Below are 19,431 nucleotides of genomic sequence, written 5' to 3' on the forward strand. Positions count from 1 at the left end.
TCCTCCCCTTCCATACAGCTTGGAAAATTGCTTGCCTGTCTCAGTGAAATATTCCAGCTCCAGACAATGCTAGAGCTAATAATGGAAAGAGGGACCACTTTAGGATTTGAGTCTCCTACCTCCCGATTCTTTCTATCCCTCCCTACTCTGTTCTAGCACCCCCTTCTTAGATTTTAATTTAGTAAGAAAATTTAATAACTCAGGATGTTAACCAGGATATCTGGGCAAGATGAGGGACAGAAAGATAATTTGAAAGGTATTGGTGTTTCAAGCTGTAACCTTGATGTAAGATTTGAGCTGGCAAGGTGGGGATTTACAATCTTTTCTACACCAGCAACACACACACACAAAAAAAAAAATCACTTTCTGCCTTTCCTGCTCTTGAGAGCCAAGCCTCAGCGATCCGATATTCTCCACATCAGCACCCAGGGATGGGAGTCTGTCACAGGAAGAAGCAAACATGTATAGCTGCAGCACCAGCACAAATACAGATGCACAGAGCAGGAGCACATTTTGTGCTGCAGACTCCTGGAGGCAAGTTTGGCTTGCAGCTTGCATACACCCGTGCCAAGATACCTGTGTGTGCTGCAGTATAGGCGTGTTCCAAGCCTTGCACTGCAAAATACTGGAGCTATTTTAAGGATGGGGAAGCATCTGGCTAAAAAACAAGCCTTGTGTGCTTGGACCTGGCTCATTTAAAATCCTTGTTTCTTCCAGAATATTGGAAGTAATGAAAGTGCCTGCAGTAAAATACCTGATAAGCCTCCCTTCCTCTATAGGGAGGGTAAATGCATGTCATTTTCCAATTAGCTCTTGCTCTGAGCAATTACGTTGATCAAATAATTGAATAAGTGACAGGAATGTGAATTCTGGAGACAGTTAATTTCATTCATCTGCCAGTTTATAGCCTGACTTGCATGAACACATAAACCAGGCTAACGTGTTATTTATAACTTTGAAAATGCAATTATAATAGTCAAACATGAAGAGTTGTGTGTGCAGAGGGGAAGGTTTCTGCTGTAAATTATAGTAATGGCAAAATGAGGGAATTTGTTCTTTATAGCCAGCGTGTAGGACAGGAAGGATGTGAGACTTGTGTCTGAGAGAGTGAGCAAGGCTGATATCAGCACTAGCAGGTGGAGAGATGGCCCTGGCCTGAATGTGGGGCAGAGGGGCAACTAAGCCTTACCCTCCAGTTTTGTGAGACATTGTGTGTGTTCTGCCCCAGGGACTATCAATCAGGGCTAAACATGTCCCCCAGCTCCCCATACTCTTCTCTCCAAGTGAAGCTGAGCATCATTTTTGATGGAGAACCAGGACTGTGATCCTTTGCATGAAGGTGAGTGCAAAAGATACAAATGCTAAATGTTGTCTGCTTGGTGTTGGTTTTGGGTGAGCATCACAGTGCTCTGGAAAAAGCTCCAGCTGAGTGAGCTCGACTACAAGTTACTTGGAACAACCCTTGAAGTCACAACCAGGTCCTTGACTTCCATCAAAAGTATCAATCAATCCTTCTTGCAAGTTTTCTTCAGGAAAAATAATAGTAATGATAATTTTTTTAAAAGCTTATCAGGAAGGCAAACCATTTGATTTTCTTCTTAAAGCTATCTTTAGATTGTCTTGATTGATGGTACCTTTTATCTGAACCCCCTGTGGCACCCTGGCCTACCATCCAAGGGCACTAATTAGCAGAGATACGCGGTAATAAAAGCAGTGTTGCAGGCATGAGCCACTGCCTCACAGGGAGTATTACCTGGTTGAGTGCTACACTGGCTGCAAGGAGGAAATCTGTGCAATTAATTGCTTCCTGATTAAAGGCATTTGCAGTCTGGCCCTTAAATCTAAAAGGCCTAAAAACACATGCTGAGTTAAATATGGAATTTGCTCACAGTACTCAAAAACATTGCCCCAGACAGCAGGACTCAGTGCTGTAATTTTGGTTGGAAATAAACACTTTCCAGTCTAAGCATATTTTACCCCAAGCTGAGTACTTAGAAAGTGCCGCAGTCCAAACTGAAGGGCCACAGAAGGACTTGTGGGGATTTAAAACAGTTTCTAAACCAGCTTAGTTGAGCTCTTTCCATTTTCCTGGGAGGACATGCTCTTACAGGAATTAATTTCACAGGGCATGAGGCAGCAGAGGCAGAAACCCCACAGGACATCTGAGGCTGAAAGGCTATTTAAATGGTAATAAACTTCAGTAGATGACAAAAAATAGTGACTGATTAGAGGCACACCAGGAGAGGAGCTATCCGGTGTGAAGCTGCCGGGCGGCACCGGGGCCTTCTGTTCCCTGCACACATCTCTTGTCACCAAGCAAATGAGATAGGGTTAATCCTGCCAGCAGGGAGGAGGCTTATTTCAGGCCAATGGACAGCAGGTGGAAAATGCTCACCACGGGAGGTTCTGGAGTTGGGCAAAATGAGGGAAGGTGGTGTGTGTCAGGACAATGCCAGCCAGCACTGGTGTCAGGCTCAGGTGGAGGCACATCTCAGAACAGCGGGTGATCCAGCCTTGATGGGCACCCTTCCTTAAGTGTCGCTCTTTTCCCGAGGCATTTCCTCCACCCTAATGTGGTGTCACCTATTACAGCTGGTCAGATGAAGTGACTTTATTTTAGTGTGTCCCACACTGTTATTGCTGCCTCCTGGGAAGCTGCAGCACTGATGATATATGGAGCCTACTGCTCCCACTGAGGAAGGGGCAGGTTTTGTTTGGGACCACCATTTGTCACACTAGAGCTGAGATGTCCCAGAAACACACATTTTGTTTGCTCACGTGGTGCTGTTGCTCTAGTGCTACTCTCCCATCCCTTCTTTGCCAATTGTTTTTGAAAATTTCAAAAGTAATTTACTGATCCTCCACTCATGAAAAGCACTTTAGGATCTAATTGCCTCTGACTATAGGAGTGGGCTTCCCAAATTCAGGGGGGCATCTTCAGTGTGTGTTTAAGCACCTAGCTGGGTAGAAGTCAGAGGGACAAAGATTACAGATCTTTCTTTGCAAACCTCCCAGTCCCTCTCCTCCCCATCAACTTTGTCAATGGCAAGAGCAGGCAGGGAGTTATATAGCCTGAATTGTGCTAGGACAGATGTACAGACTGTAACTCAACCTTCAGTTTGACATCCTTCCTCCACAAAGCGAGTCTGGCACCTCTGCTGGAGAGGTTATATTGTGGAGTGGGAAAACAAACAATCTTGCCAATTGTTAGTGAGGGGGAAATAGAGCAGAGCAGAAGCTGCTTATCAGAGATCAGCGTTTTGAGAGAGAAATTCACTCAGTCCTTAGGAAGGAAGGAAGGAAGGAAGGATTCTCTGCAGAGCTTCAAGCACTCTCCTGACAATCCCATCCTGCAGATGCTGGGGCTAGGAGCTGGGCTCCTTCCTATTGTGAATACTGGGTTTGAAAAATTAACTTAACAGGAATCCCCAGACTGCAGCAGTGCTGCAAAGCTATAATTAAAACAAAACAAAACAAAGCAAAACACATTAGTCTGACTGGCACAGATTATTGTCTGTGAATTGTGGTTTTTAATAACAGTAGGAATGACTTAAAGCCCGGAGAACTCAAAGTCCAGAAATCTGGAAGAGTGAGGCAAAGTTTTGTCAGTTTGGAGAATGTCTGAAGTTCAGATCTTAATTTTGCCAAAATTTGCAGTGTTTAGAATCACATGCCTTGTATCACAGTGGATTTGGCTCACTCTCTCTTACCTTCATGAGACTTCTGATTTTTTTTGAGTCAGTTTCTGGAAGGACAGAGGAAGAACTGTGCATCTTGGTGCAATTAGATAAAGAGCTGTATGCTTTTAATTTTATTTTTTTTAAATAACTTGAAAGCATCATCAATCCAAGCATCTCCAAGGTTTTCCCAAGCAGCAGTGAAGTTAATGCTACCTGCTCTTTTTCCTGGTCCACCTTCCTAGTGCATTGCATTCACTAATCACATGCCAAGATATTATTAGCACATCTGAACCAGATTCCCAACAGCTGGAGGGCCACATCGTATTTTGGGCAATCTAAGACGATGCCTCAGGGTCCAGCTCCTGCCTTGACACCAAGAGACCAGTCTCTCAGTTTTTGTACCAGCTTTGTCTGGCAGCGGATGGTGGGAGCAGATGGAATTCATCCCAGCAATAGTGCCCTCTTGCAGGGGGCGTCTGCGCTCCCCAATCCGCACAGCTCCCGCAGGACCCCCGCTGGTGGCGCTGTGCCACCGCAGCTCGCTTCAAGGAATTTGGGGAGCTGCTCCTCTTCATCCTCCCACTCGGGTGGGATGTGGGATGCTCTGCCCATCGAAAGGAATGCGGCTACTGCATGGGGAGGGAGACAGAATAAATACCGCAGGGCCTCAGGTGGGTGATCTAAAATTACTTTGAAACTGCCCTGATCAGCCACGTGAAGCCCCGGGAAGGGTACTACTGCTCAGTGGTCAGCACAGGCCAGGTCCCTTGCCCGTACTTTATCTCTGCTGTGTCAAACCGAGCACATCTGCAGGAGGTAATCTAGCTCAGTGAGTAACCCTGAAATTGAGAATTTATTACAGGACATGTTGAGGCTGCTGAAGCCTTATAAGCCAAGTTTCCTAAATACATGAGAAGTAACAACTCTGTGTCCAAGGTAGCTCAATCAAATTCTGGTCTATTACTCCAGCCAACATCCCTTGAAGTGGTAAATGACATAAATCTATTTTCCCTACAGTTTGAGGTGTTTCTCTCCACACTATCCCTCAGACTTTGTAGGGATTGAAGGTGTATCACAATTCCTGAACCTGTGGGGAAAAATATGTCTGTGGTCACAAAGCTGCTTGACAGATAAGCCCCATGCCAGATTTGATATTCATTAGAGAAAATAGACTAAAGAGCCTGCAAAACTACTAATATTTTTAAGTAAAAGGTAACCCAGTTAAATTGAAACACTTGGGCAGCAAAAGGAATACCAAGAGCCTGTAAGTTACAATAGGTGGTGGGGACTTTCTATGTTACCGTGCTGGAGTGCAAATCTGCGCTGTGAGCATGAAGTTACACGGGAATTTCAGTCCAATACTGAAGTAAAGTGACCAGAGGTCACACAAACTTGACTTTGAGAAGTCACTAATCTGAACTTCTTACATGAGACATAAAACTGCAGCTGGGACAAGCAACTTTTCACATCTCTGCGGGGGCTCGAGGTGTAGCAGTGTTTCTCAGGCAGAACACAAGTCACATGTTGGTACCTACCTGGAAGAAAAGCAGAAAGGTGAAATATTCTGAAGGATGCATGCCAACAGTACAGAAACACCTCAGGAAAACATGAAGAACTTAAAAACCAACAGTACAAGAATCAGAAAATGCAGAACCCAACCACTACCATGGAATGAAAACGACCTGAACCTAACATCTGGATCATTCTCTGCAGCATGTTCTTCCCCCAGCATGCTACCCAAAACCTGCCAAGCCGCACTGCAGGGCAGCACAGCTCACAGCTCAGTCTGCTCACAGCCTGCTGAGGTTTCAGTGCACAAAGCTCCACCTAGTGAGGGCACAGCCTGTACTACACATTCAGCATCCAAGGTAAGAGTGGGTGGACTCCAGACACAAAAAAGTCCGGAAGACAACAAACCCTTTTAGCATTATGCTGCCTTGGTGTTGATAATCCATCACACACACACCCCCAAAGTCCCATCAGACGAGAGTACAGCCTCTCCTCTGCGTCCAACATTTTCTTCCAGCGTCACCTTGGACACAGAGTTGTGCTCACCTCTCCCTCACAAGGGACTGACCTGAAGCTCTCTGACTTCACTGGAAGTCAAACTTCAAACCAAAATCCTCTTTCTGATGATCAAAACAGATACACCACTAGTGCTGTATGTCCAAAAGTTTTAATGCATGGTCTTCACTGTTCAGAAAAGTTATTGCATTAAATTCTAATACATACATTTATCTGAATTTTAAAGAAGAAATTATTGTACACAATTTTGTCACAGTAGCTAGAGGAAACCAGATTTTATATACAGTTGTCTCAAAAAAACCCAGTATTAGTTCTTTCTCAAATCAGCAGAACTATTATCATATTATTCAGTAGTTACTGCAAATCCCAACTTGTACAACACTATTGCCACAAGTGTACAGCTCAGGAAAAGGAAAGTGCAATTCCAAAACTGAAATTTATTAAACTATGACTCAGCATACACTCATTTTTCTCTGTTAACTAAGTTAACATAAAAGTGTGTTCAGATTCATTCCACACCATTTTCTTTGTTACTGCTTTTCTTTTGTTTTGACTCTAATAGATTCACAAGTTACAAAGTATCAGTGCCACTTATAGCAGTTTATACAAATCCACACCTGTTTGAATTGTGACAGGTACAAGAACATGACTTTTGATGACCCAAATGAAAAGCCAGATTCCCTGATGCATTAAAACCGATATCAACATAAACCCACTGCTCCAGGGATGACAGCAGAGACAAAATCAGTAGGCTCAGTGCGCCATAAACAGATTGATGAAGGGCTCAGTGACAGAGGCATAACAGAGCATGTGGCAGAATTACACTCCAAATTTGATCCTCTGATGAGGGCAAGCTGTGCTACACCAGCTCACAACAGAAGCATGATCAGGGCTTTCCTCCTTTTCAGCATCACGTTAATGCTTGGGAATTGGGAAACTACAATTCAGCTTCTTGCATAAAATCCCCAAGTATCACAATAATCAGTCTAGAGTTCCAGAACTAATCCTTCTCTTGCAAACACATACACACATGAAGATAAGGCTCATCTGTATTTATTCTGCTTTCTTCTGATGTTAGAAAAAAAAGATAAATATACCTGTGTTCACAGGAAAAAAAAGCTATCTCTTCCCCTCTCATCCAAAATACCCATCACCATAGAGAACTCTCATTTCTAATTCACTTAAAAGTATTTTTCAGATTAGGCTGACATCTCTCCCACTTTAAACAGATGACAGAGATTATATTACTTTGCTATACTTCACTAGGTTCTGATATCAAAGAGTTCCCTACTGAAATAACACCAATAGGACTCTCTCTCCCCTTGACAGAACATGTTGCACAAGTTCTAACTTACTGTCCCTGTCCCTTAAAATAAAAGTAGAGCTGTTTCACTGTTTTTCAATCAATGTAAGTTGGGAGCAACAAGTTACCCTTTAAAAACATTTTGTAGGACTTTTTTTGTGAGTTGCTAGCAAAAGGCCCAAACACTGAAAAGCAAGTGAGCAGAGACAATTAGGATGCTTTTCAAAACCTGACAGTTCAAAAGGCATCCAAAGAGCAAGAGAACAAAACCCAGCCACTGAAGCGAAAACTGCATTGAACTAGCACTATGAAAAGAGGGAGAAATTAAGAAACTTCAGTCTAACAGTTATGCAGAATGTTTTACCAGTGAAACCTTTTGTTTGTTCAGGCAGTCACAAGGCATTCATTACCATGATACAAACTGCAAAAGCTTTAATTTGAAAGCCTTACAGGAACAGGATATTTAGTTATTCCAGTTAAGGACACTTTTTGAGGGACTAATACAAGGTTCCTTAGCTGTAACATGATTTTCTCACAACTAAGAAAGTTTGCACAGAAGCAGAAGAAGTTTGCACAGCTTAGAAGTTGAAGCTGACAGCTTTCCAAAGCCAGCCTTGACACAAGACTTGGCTTATTTTATTTTCAGACGTTTACTGCATGAGACAGCCAACACCGTTCAGTCCAAACATAAGAGGATTTGTATAAACTTTCCCCATCAACATTAAAATTGCCATCGAAATCCTTGTGTTTTCTGCAAAAAAAGATAGTTGTTCTTGCTTATTGCTGTATTACAGGAAATTATGCTAGTTCTTGCAGGAGACAGTGTATATTTCAAAGTTCACATCTCTTACCAAAAGCCTCACAGTCTCTTCACCAGCTGCTGCTTCTGTACAGTGAAGCTAGCATTCCATTTCTTCCAAATGAAACAGTCCCTTCAGTCCCTCTCCTTGCCCTGCATGTCTCAAGGGCATGTATGCCTCTTCACTATGGTTCCAGCCAGGAGACAACAGCCCATGATGCATTTGTGACAACATCTCAAGCAACAGTGCACACTTCACTCCACGGACATGACCCCAATTAGATCCATGAGAAAATATGGAAGAGGAACATAAAGAGGAAGGGAAGCAATTTATTCTCACTTCTCTTGAAGGGAACAAATGGTTCTGACAGCAGGTTTGTTTTCAGACAGCTGTAATTTAGGCTGACAGGCCAGCTTATTAAACAGAAGAAGCCCCTTCACCCCAACACCAAAAACTGTATAAACATTTTTATTTCAATCTGCCTCTGAAATGAATGAAAATAATCTCAATGTTGAAGAAAAGTCTGCACTGCTACCATAAAAATCACACTGTGCAAATCCATGTCATTTAGCTGCAGTGCTGAGTCACATCTGGTGGATGTGCCTTACTGAATACCACACCCTGGGAATGCTTCAGCACTTCCCCAGAACACTGCCTTAAAAAAAAATTGCTACAGTAACATGATGAGAATTTATCTTTTCCTGCCATCTGCTGCAGACGTATGTAAGACTTTCACAAACAATTGGCCAAAATCTGTGTATTACAGTAATTCCCCAAGTCACAAATACTACACAAACCCTTCGTACAGGATACGCTGTCCAAGGACATGTGACCTCCACCTTATCACTTCCCTACACCCCATCCACCAAGTAAAGCATTGCATGCTTGCAGGCATTGATTCAAAGTCTTCAGCTTCTGGAATGCAGCAGAGTTCCGCATCTTTCAGGGACTCAAAAAAACCCCTGCTTAGTTCATCTGTTCAATGTACAACATCTTCAGTAAGTGCTGCCACCTTGTTCCCAGGAACAGGTTCACTTCACACCACAGAGGTGGTACTTTCCGGATTTACACGCATCAGTCTCGAGGCATTTCTCAGATCCTGTAGCTGCTTGGCTGGCTTTCCAACCCCTTCCTCAAACCTTTTTTCCACAACAGGAAGGACAGTTTCATACAGGAAAGAGGCATTCTGCCTAATGAATGTTTTTTTCTCAGGGTCCTGCTCACACCGTAAACTGTAATCAACATGCTGGACAGCCACCAGGATGATTTCCACAAGACTCTCCAGAAGAACCATATGCAGCTCTGGGAAGTAAAGCTTTAAGGCTTCCTCCAAGAAGGCCATAGTCTGCTTAGTGAAAGCTACTACAGTGTAACTGAGGTTGACCCAGCAGTCATCACCCGTGTATTGGTCAAAATTGCCCACCCCACAGCTCCTCATCTCCTCCCTGAGCTTCCCCAGCGCCTCTGGAGTCATCAGGTTCATCTTTCTCCACATCTCCTCAGAGTTGCGGTGCTTGGTGGCCTCGATGATGATATCCTTGTAGCTCTGTAAAGCACCTTTGATATCCTTTACCAGGAGGGCATGAATGATGAAGGTGAGATCCAGTCCAATCTCGCTCAGCTGCTTGCAGTGCTCTTTAGCTACCTGGGATAACAAAGAAAAGCAAAGGATGTTATTACTGTGCAAGCTCCCTTTACATTTTTACCAAGTTTATCTCAGAAAGCTGAGAAGTGTTACTCAGACTTGTTTCTCATGCTTTTAAGAATCTCATTAATGGGAAATTAGTAACTGAAAGACACACCCTGGCTGTCAAAAATACTCTGGACAATTACACTATAACCCACTCAAACATAAGCTTTTTTTTTTTTTTTTTTTCCCCTTCCAATTTGCAGCTGAAAGAAAGCATAACCTGAGAAAATCAGTCTTGCAAAAAAGGTATGAAAATGTAGCTAAGGACAGCCTTGGAAAACAAAGAGAAAGTTTTGAAGTACTTACAATTCAGTTGTAGCTTATTAAATTTTAGGACCTCCTACTAGTTAAAGGCAAATTAAGAATCAACACATTTTGCATTCCTGATAAAGGCAGGGCTTTTTTCTTGCCGTATATTACAACCTTAAGGCTTTCCTCTGTCAAACTGAAAAAAGCCAAACAAACCTCGAATGAATATTAACCTTTCAAGGCAGGAAACCTCTCTGGAGACCCACACTAGAGTCAACAACTAAACCAGAGTTAGAAAAGATAATTTAAAGCTTTGAAGCCTTTGTTTGAGCTGTTGTGCCCCACCACCCCACCCTTTGGACTCTCTTACCTTGACACACTCTGCCGCAGTTGACAAACTCTCTTTGCTATCGAACACTTGCTTACTGAAGGCATCCACAAACATCCTCATGGACGAGCGGGCCCAGACAACAAAGGCCGAGTAGCAGCCGTTGTTGCCGGCGAAGTCCGTCTCAAATTCCCTGGCCGTCTCCAGGAGGCTGGTGAAGAAGACATGGCAGAGCTTGTGGATGTAGAGCAGCGTGGCGCCCTCGATGCGCAGCTGCCGGATGGCCGTCTGCACGGCGGCCGCCCGGTTCTTCAGGAACAGCTCGCAGGCCTTGGTGGACTGGCCCAGGCGAATGAGCTGGGACACGGCTCGGCGGGTGGCCCGCGGGCCTCCCCGCAGCGAGCGGTCCGGGGACAGCTCGAACACCAGCACGTCCGTGAGCTGCCGGACGCGCTCGTCCACCTTGGCCCGCAGCTCCTTCACGGGCTGGCTCACGGGCTTGTCCGCCAGGTACTCGTTCAGTTTATCCAAGAGGTCCACCGCCCCCTCGAAGTCCCGCTGAGCGATGCAGACGTCCAGGTCCTCGGGCAGCTCCTGGATCCACTCAAGCGAGAGGTCAACAACCTCCTCCTCAGCGGAGGGCTCATCCTCCTCCTCCTCGTCCTCATCCTCGTCGAAGGGGTTGGTGGATTCGGGGGGCGCCGGGGCGGGCCGGGGCAGGGCCTCCTGCTCCAGGCGCCGCTTCTCGCTGAGGGCACGGCTGCGCTTGGTCTCCTCCAGCACCTCCAGCCACTCCTTCTTGATCTTGGCGTTCTCAGCCTGGAAGATGCGGCTCTCGGGGAACATGAGCAGCTTGAACATGTCCTTCATAGGCGGGTTGTCCTTGACGTTGACCACGGCCAGCCCGTCGAGGGGGTACAGGGCGTCGTAGCGGTAGGCACCGCGCCGGTTGGGCAGGGCGGTGGCCACCAGCAGGCAGTCGTTCATGAGGAAGGCGTGCACCCGCTGGATCTGCGCCATGTGGTCCGCATCGTACTCCACCAGGTCGCCGTTGTACACCAGGTACTTGCCGGGGCTCTCGGGCAGGAGGTCGCGGCAGCCCTCCACCTTCTCCAGGAGGGTGGTGAGAGTGCGCTGCCGCCCCTCCTCGTTGGCCGCCGCATCCTTGGCCGACAGCGGCAGGAAGGGGTCGGCGGCGGCGGCGCGGCGGACGCCCAGGGCGGGGTCGTCGCGGTCGGCCTGGAGGAGCAGGGCCTGGGTGACGGCCTCCATGATGCCCTTCTGCTCGGTGAGGATGTGGCTGAGCTGGTACATCTCGCTCTCCAGGTAGCTGATCTCCCGCGCCGTCTCGATGAACTGCCGGTAGTTTTGGTAGACGTTGCGCTTCAGGCTCTGCGCCGTCTCCTCGCTCAGCGCCTGGATGCGCTGCCGGTGCTCCTGCAGGTCCCGGTCCCCGTCCGACTGCTGCGACAGCTGCTTCACGTACTCCCCCGCCGCGAAGCCGCCCGACTCCAGCTGCCGCCGCAGCCGGCTCCCGCCGCCGCCCTCGCCCAGCGACAGCGCCATGTCCGCACCGGAGCCGGAGCCGGAGCCGCCGCCGCCCGGTACCCGCTCCGCCGCTGCCGCCGGGGACACCGCGCCTGCGCCCCGCGGCCCGGCGGTGACACGGTGGGACCGCGCCGGGCGGGGCGGGGGCGGAGGGAAGGGAAGGAAGAGGCGGAGGGAAGGGAAGGGAAGGAAGGAAACAAGGGAAGGAAAGGGAAGGGAAGGAAAGGAAGGGGCGGAGGAGACGCTGCCGGAAGGACGCGACGGCTGCTGCGGGCCGTGGGTCGGTGCTGCGCCTGCGCCGCGGTGGCTGATGGGCGGTCCGGCTGCGGCGCTGGCGGTCGGTGGGAGCTGCGCTCGGGATGGAGGACGAGGATTTCTTGTTTGCGCTCAGGCTCCAGAAGGAGTGGGAAGAGCAGGATGAGGCAGCGGCGGCAGCAGCCGTAGCAGAGCGCCCTGATGTCTCTCCTCACCGCTCGTCCCTCCGCCCGCTGTCGGTGGTGGACGAGGCGTGGGAGCTGCTGGACCCCAGCCCCGACGTGCACGCCCTGTTCGTGCAGTTCAACCAGACGCTCTTCTGGGGCAAGCTGGAGGCTGTCACGGTGTCCTGGAGCCCCCGCATGACCAGGTGCGGCACCGGGGGCTGTGGGGCCGGGGCTGCCCTGTCCCGGGGGGTGTGTGGCGGTCGCCAGGGCCGGGAAGGCGGCGGGGAGGCCGATCCTTGAGTTTCGGGAGCTGCCCGCCGTGCCTCCGCCGGCCCACACCGGCGGTGTCGGGGCGCTGGGATGGGCCGGCAGCCGTGGGGCCGCGGCGGCTGTCGGGGAGCAGCTGTCGCTTGTCCCTCCGCCGCTCCTCGCTGTGCCCCGCTAGCGCCGTGCTGCTGCCACGGCTTCTCTTCCCGGGCACTCCGATGTCCCGCGTCTCTGGCAGAGCCTGTACGGCGCGACATGAGCTGCTCGCTGTCGTTGTGTCCCTTGCCTTGCATCTGTCGCCCCTGGCAGCCGTCAGTGGCTTTCCCCGGGGTGCAGGCGAGCCGGAGGGATGTTAAAACGCAGGGAATTACTTGGTCTGAGATGGTGTGTGTGGAAACCCCACGTACTCGTGTTGCTGCTCTGGTTGTCTTTGTGATAGTTTTAGTGCACGGCAGAAAGGCGAATAGGAACCAATAATAGTATATTGGTAAAATTTAGAATAGACTAGGAAGGGGAATATAGAAGAAATTCGAGGTTAAACAAACCCAGGAATCTTTGAAGTGCAGTCTGCAGTTGTGCACCAGATGCAGCTGCTGGCGGCTGGAGTCCTGCTGCCTCTTATCCTCTGCTGGTTGTAGTGTTCTTTAGACATTTGGAAATAGCTGGATATTGCACCAATACAGGACTAACTCCGTAGGACTAACACGGACAAAAAAGGTGGGTGAGTGCACAGAAGTAAAGAGGTATGTAAGTTTGGTATGAGTCAAAAGTTGATGAAGGGTGGGGAGCAAAATTTAGACAACCAGCAATCAAGTCGTTGTTTGTTGCCGTGAATCTCCAGCCTCCCTGTAGTGTATTTCAGTCCATCACAAGTTCTAAAGGAAACATTCTTCTGCCTTCAAAACAGGTTTTTCTACTCTAAGGAATTTGTGGATTTTTTTTTTCCTTTGCTTAACCATGCTGAGTTTTTCAAGTAACTACTCAAAGTGATTTTATTCCATGTTCTAAGTGATGTTGCATGTGTTTACAAGGGATGGCATTATAACTTAAATTCTCCCTTTCCTTCACGTGCTACAGAAGCAAATAGATTTTAATTATTTTCTTTCTGCTTTTCCTTTCAGCTCTGCTGGTATCTGTTCATATCACAAAAGAAGTGGGTTGTGTTCCATTCGTCTCAGTGAGCCGCTTCTAAAGTTACGGCCAAGGAAAGATCTTGTGGAGGTATTTGAATGTGGCTTATGAATCTGCACATAAAGTGTTTTGTGCCCATCCCCCTATGAAACTTGAGATTTCATAGTGGGATTCTTTTATGCAGTAACTTACAGATCATTAAATAGTGATGGCTTTACTGTTAGGTTTGTGTGGCTTGTGTTGCAGTACCATGGTAATCTCTAGTTTTATTTTACTAAGTGGGCAACTCCAAGTAGAAGTCTAAAGTCACTTGGTTATTTTATTGACTTTATGTAGAGAAAAAGACACCCTGAGTTTCTAACTCCTGAATTATCTTTTAATATTCAAACCAAACATGGACTGTAGTTTCAAAAAGGCCAACAGCAGAAAATAAGGATATAGGATAGGACTTAACGTGACTTTCTGTTGCTTCTTGAGCCTCTGCCAGAGCTGCTGCTTTGAGCTGGCTGAACATTCAGATTTGCCTAAGGAGAGACATGTAGAGTTTTAGCTTGCTCAAAAGTGTCTCTTTTTGGGGGGTGTGTAGGGCGTGATGTCGTTAAAGATCTGGTTTAAGTTTGAGGATTATTTCTCCTTTTTGGAGTGCTGCTTATTTTAGTGATATTCTGCAGTATGTTTTAGTGATGTGGGAATAGGGGTAATTTGGTTTGATAGATCAAAGCATTATGTTTTTATGACCCACACTGAATACATGAATATTCAGAGTTCAGGTCAGTACCACAATCAATGTAGAAGAGTAAAATACTTGCAGCTTCATAGTGAAACTGAAAATGCAGTGCTTTTCAATGGATATCTAATGGTTGCATCATTTCAGACACTGTTGCACGAAATGATCCATGCCCTGCTCTTTGTTACTCATAACGACAAAGATCGTGAGTCTCATGGACCAGAGTTCTGCAAGCACATGCGTCGCATTAATCTCTTGACTGGAGCCAATGTCACAGTAAGAACAATCCTCTTCACCTGATTTAATCAAGCTTTCTTCCTGATTTGGTGTTTTAGTTGGCCAGTGTGGAATAAGTAATGTGCTTGTCAGATGCTCCACAGTTGGTACCAATACAGATTTGCATCCAAGGATGTGCCAGTTCCATTGTTATCTTATTGGGGACGGTGGTGGGAACAGGTTGAGGAAGATGTGGTGAGTTGTTTGTCATATAATTTTCATTGTTGATGTGTTCTCTGTAAGAATTATTCTTTAAGCTTTTGTGGTGAGCTAGAAACAGCTTAATGGTAGCAGGGAGAGAAGTGATCTGTGTGGAGAGCAGTCAAGATTTATGTCAATAGAGAGAAATGATTTTATGTCAATATTTAAAAATAATGTGTCTAAAAAGATCAGTTAAGGTAATAGCTCAAAGGAGAATACAATACTGGTGTTGTTTGCAATGCATTCTAAACATTTCATCTTCTTGGTGAAATTGTACATAGATTTCAAAAATGTGGTTTCAAAGTGATTTCAAAATGATTTCAAATGTGATTTCAGAGTGATTTTACTGCAGTTCAAACAAGATAACCAGGCCATATTCCTACACATCCTATCTATGTTTTTTAAAGCTTTGTTTTCATGGCAGCTAAATGTTGATCAAATTTTACTCAGGTCCAGCTCTTCTTACTGCTGATATAGAAATCACAGCAGTAGTGGAAGGAATTTAATGGAAACAGGTTTTTAAAAAAATATTAAGAGCTAGTGGTATAAAACTTGTATCTTCTTGAATGACTGGGGTTTTTTTGGTTTTGTTTTTGTTTGTTTGTTTTTAACACAGATCTATCACAATTTTTATGATGAGATTAATTTGTACCGCCAGCACTGGTGGCGATGCAATGGCCCTTGCCAAAACAGAGCGCCTTACTTTGGATATGTGAAGCGCTCAATGAACAGAGCACCCTCTGCACATGACTTCTGGTGGGATGAACATCAAAGGACGTGTGGGGGCACGTTCACAAAAGTGAAGGAGCCAGAGAAATTCTCAGAGAAGTCCAAGCAGAGAACTCAGACAGAAAAACCTCCACATTTCAAGTCAACTAACAAAGGTATTTTATGACTTTTTTTTTTTCTTTTCCATACTGATTTTTGTCCAGACATGTTCTTGAATGAATATGGACTAAACATTACACAAGCTTGGTTTAGATGTTACTGTTACATAGCCAAAGAACAGGGCCTGTTTGTTTGTGCACTTTTAGGCTGCTCCTCAACTGAATTGCGTACAAAAAGTTTACTTTGAGGCATTATTTTCAAGCAGCAGATTTATTTGTATGAAGCACCTCAAATACTCAGCTCATGATTTTTTAATAAAAAAATTATTAACTTACTTTTTAATCTGATTTTGCAGGCAAGACACAAATGCATGGCATGCAAGACCTGACTCCTTTTAGTGGAACAGGATATCGGCTCGGAGGAGGAGACAGTGTTCTTTCAGAGAAAAACACAAATGCCAGCAGCTCCACTGGAAACAGTGAAGCACATGGCTCACTGCATCATTCAGCAGCAAGGACAATACCAATCCCTAAAAATGAGAAAAAAATGGAAAAACGACCCCATAGTGGCATATTTCCACTTCTTACCAGTGGTGCCGGTGGGAAGAGCAACTTAGCTTTAAAGCGTGAGTTTCCAAAACCCTCTGCTGCTAATGCAGAAGATGATGAGAACGACTGGGGATTGCCTGCTAGGGTGGCTCGTGTTGCTGAAGAAACATCAAGCCAAGGCTCACCAGTGGGCAAGAGGGCTATGTCAGCTTCTAACTGGTCACCAAAGCAAATTTGTTTGGAGCAGACTGCAAGAGCTCAGGGTGCATCTGAGAAAAAAAGCTTAGAATGTGTTAATACACTACAGCGATGGCCAAAAAAGGAAGACAAAACTGCCTTTGAAAAGTATTTCATCAAAAAGGAGGGTACTGATGTCACTGCAACTCCAAAAGCCAGAGCTGAGTTTACACAGTCCTCTGCAAGTCCTAGCAATCCAGTGAGGCAGGATAGAAGAGTCAGCTGTCCTGTCTGTGAGACTGACGTTTTGGAATCTAAAATTAATGAACACCTTGATTATTGTCTTGTGTAAAACAGCAGAAGGTTTCTTAAAAAGATAAACCAGGGCTGGAAACATTGTTTGAAAGGTAATTTGCTCAGGGTTTGTTTAGCTGTGGTTACACTACTGTGTGCCTGTTCTGAAATGGAATTTAAAATGTAACCAACCTCCATATCCTCACGCTCCTAAGTAAAAATTGTGTGGAATGCTGCTAGAAATACAGGTAAAGATTGTTCCTGCACATGTCATAAAAGCTCTCATGATTTTCCAGTTAAACTTCCAGTGCTATACGGGACAAATTAGGATTAAAGTGACATTACCTGCCAGTCTTTATTTTGCTGCTTCTGGAAGCCAGCCAGATTTGTGGTTAGCAGGCCAGTCAGTTGAGTACTAAAACCATTGTGCCACGAAGAGTTAGGAGTGCCAGGCACCTGTGTTTTATGTGGGCTTCCTGAAACCTTCTCTTGCTGCACTCAGGTTTCAATAATATTAAGGTTGCACTAATGTTAAACATAAAACAGTTTGATTCCTTACAATCAGTAAGTGTGTTTGCTTAAACATAAAAATTGTTTTGTATAAATAGCTTTTAAGCAATATTGTTTTATACCTTATTACTGCAATTTTAAATGGCTGTATCAGCCTGGTTTGTACATGTTTACAGTATTACTCCAGGTCTCTTAACTCATTTTAGATGCTTCATATTTTAAAAAATATTTACACTACAGAAGTTTAATGTAAATTACTTTGTTCTTGCAAACTTTGAATAAATTGTTACTGAAGTTTAGACTTCCACTAAGCCTGGCCATTTTGTTTCACTTTCCAGTGGGTTCACCTGTATATTTGACAACAGTCTGTTTATTAGAGCCTTTCTGTATGAACACTTTTCCTTCTTAAATTTCCCTGTAAAAACAGGTAGTGGTGAATACAGCTTGCATCAGCTGCTGCTGTCTCCATCCTGTTTTTAAAACAGTTTCACTCTTGTTGCACTTCTGTAAAAATTTTACAAAAACGGATAGTAAAACTTGCTTTGCCATGTTAATTTTCCATACTTCATTCTTAAAGCTGCAGCATCTATCAGTGTTTCCAGTGATACTTGACATTTTCAAGGACAGGACTGCCCAGAAATATTTGTGTTATCTTTTTAAGATGAGGCTAAGAGTTGCACCACAAAGCATCTCTCAAATCATGAAGCATTTTTGAGAGATATTTCCATTAAAATTGCTCTCTGCAGTTTCCTCATTTGCCTTTCCTACAGTGACAGATGGAAGTAAAGGAGAAGGATTGTGGGTATTGTTAAATGTGGGGATTTTTTCCTGATGTCTTCTTTTACTTCTGAATTGTTCATTTGAATGACAATCAGAAAACAAATGAAGACTTTAGTGAATAGTGTAGCCTGTTGAGGGAGGGGGGAAAGGTAAGCTGTAGGCAAGTCTGACCTTCATATACACGTCCTAAAATAGCTCATTGTCCAAACAATTGAGCAGCTCTGGATTAGCTATGGAAAAATAGCACCTCTGTCATACGTGTTTTTACAAGGAAGTACTCTAATACCAGGATCTCTCTTGCCCAGAGATGAAGGCTTTGCAGTTGCTATTTATTGCAGGCTGTTATTAATGGGTCATGGGTATGTTTCATTCTTCATTTTGGGTATGTTTCTACAAATGCTATTTCTGTGAAATGTTGTGCTTGAATACAGTGTCCTACCCACAAGGATAACAATGATTACCGGTACTATGTTTTTTTAAATACGCTGCTCAATTTGGGTCAAAGGTGAGAAATTTCATCTTCTCTGTTGGTGGTCTTTGTCCTTGAGTGAGTTTAGATACTGCCTGGAACAACACAAGCTGTCAGTGAGCCTTGAACACACACGCTTCACTGAAGTGCAGCATAAGTTGCCTGAATGGAAATCAGAGAAACAAGTTAATAGACTCGATTTCCGAGGCAAACCAGCTATGAAGGAGAGGGTCAAGCGTGCGTGTGCATTTTGTCAACAGAAGGTTCTGCAAACTAAAAAGCCATCTCATTTTGTGGTGACTTACAAGAGTTGCTCCAGATAATTCAGAGAGGAGTTCCAGAGGTTAAAACTACCTGAGTGAGGTTTACTTGGCCCTTTCATTATTATCATAAGAGACTGCTCCTCAGATGCCTTGAAACTGGTTATCAGGCAAGAAATCTTGAAGGTCAGGTATTAGGAAGTATATTTACTTTATGGAAATGTTATCTAGGAAGTTTTCATAATATTTGAGTTCTGATGAATCACTGGGAAGAACGCAGGGCTACTAAAATGGATTAGTATCTTGCAAGAAGATAAAATAATCTATTTTAGAACATACTTTAAAAGCAGCAGTGTGTGTTGCTCTCTGTTTTAGTCCAACCTCTGTTTTCACCCGGCATATCCGGGTCACATGGGAGAAGCATATTCTCACAGCCAGTTCAACCCTAATGCCCGTGCCTAAGGTGATGAGGAGGCTATTTACATCTAGGTGGACGCAGGACCTGCTGCTCAGAGTGTGGAATCAGAAACCTCTTACCTGAGCCCCCTTTCTAGAGAACAACTTGAGATATATTGCTTATTTGGAACAGGCTGTGCTACTCACCTCTGGGCCAGTGTAATGAAGGTCACCAGGTAATAACCTACTACAAAATCAAAGGCTAGAGAGGACTTAGTCATAACTGGATAAGAAGTGAATAATAATTCCTGAGGTGCAAAGTAGCTACTCAAACTTCAAACTTCCCTCGGTGCAGCAGGAGGACATACAATAGATTAAATGTCTTGTGAGGGATTCCTTCCTTGTGTGTTCTTCTGGAGCCCCTCCGTTCTCCTGCATTTTCCATACCTCAGCATCTCTTCAAGTAAAGCAAGATAGTCTTTACTGAAGGGTAACAGCCAGAAGGAGTCAACAGCACGTTTC

General features: G+C 45.2%; 2 protein-coding genes across 2 annotated transcripts; one reads left to right on the forward strand and one right to left on the reverse strand.

Annotated features, from left to right (window-relative positions):
* Positions 1–5,840: 5,840 nt before the first annotated feature.
* EXOC8 (exocyst complex component 8) lies at positions 5,841–11,680 on the reverse strand. Its single transcript, XM_005518542.2, has 2 exons — positions 10,118–11,680; positions 5,841–9,453 (listed from the first exon to the last, which is right to left on the reverse strand). The coding sequence occupies exons 1-2, from the start codon at positions 11,639–11,641 to the stop codon at positions 8,845–8,847; spliced, it is 2,133 nt and encodes a 710-aa protein (XP_005518599.2). The 5' UTR covers positions 11,642–11,680; the 3' UTR covers positions 5,841–8,844.
* A 159-nt stretch (positions 11,681–11,839) lies between these two features.
* Positions 11,840–17,309, forward strand: SPRTN (SprT-like N-terminal domain). Its single transcript, XM_005518663.3, has 5 exons — positions 11,840–12,248; positions 13,434–13,533; positions 14,318–14,446; positions 15,264–15,531; positions 15,831–17,309. The coding sequence occupies exons 1-5, from the start codon at positions 11,983–11,985 to the stop codon at positions 16,550–16,552; spliced, it is 1,485 nt and encodes a 494-aa protein (XP_005518720.2). The 5' UTR covers positions 11,840–11,982; the 3' UTR covers positions 16,553–17,309.
* Positions 17,310–19,431: the final 2,122 nt, after the last annotated feature.

This window comes from Pseudopodoces humilis, chromosome 3 (assembly GCF_049639895.1).
Source record: "Pseudopodoces humilis isolate 2021_Gansu_Grassland_sample_001 chromosome 3, ASM4963989v1, whole genome shotgun sequence".
NCBI classification, from domain to species: domain Eukaryota; kingdom Metazoa; phylum Chordata; class Aves; order Passeriformes; family Paridae; genus Pseudopodoces; species Pseudopodoces humilis.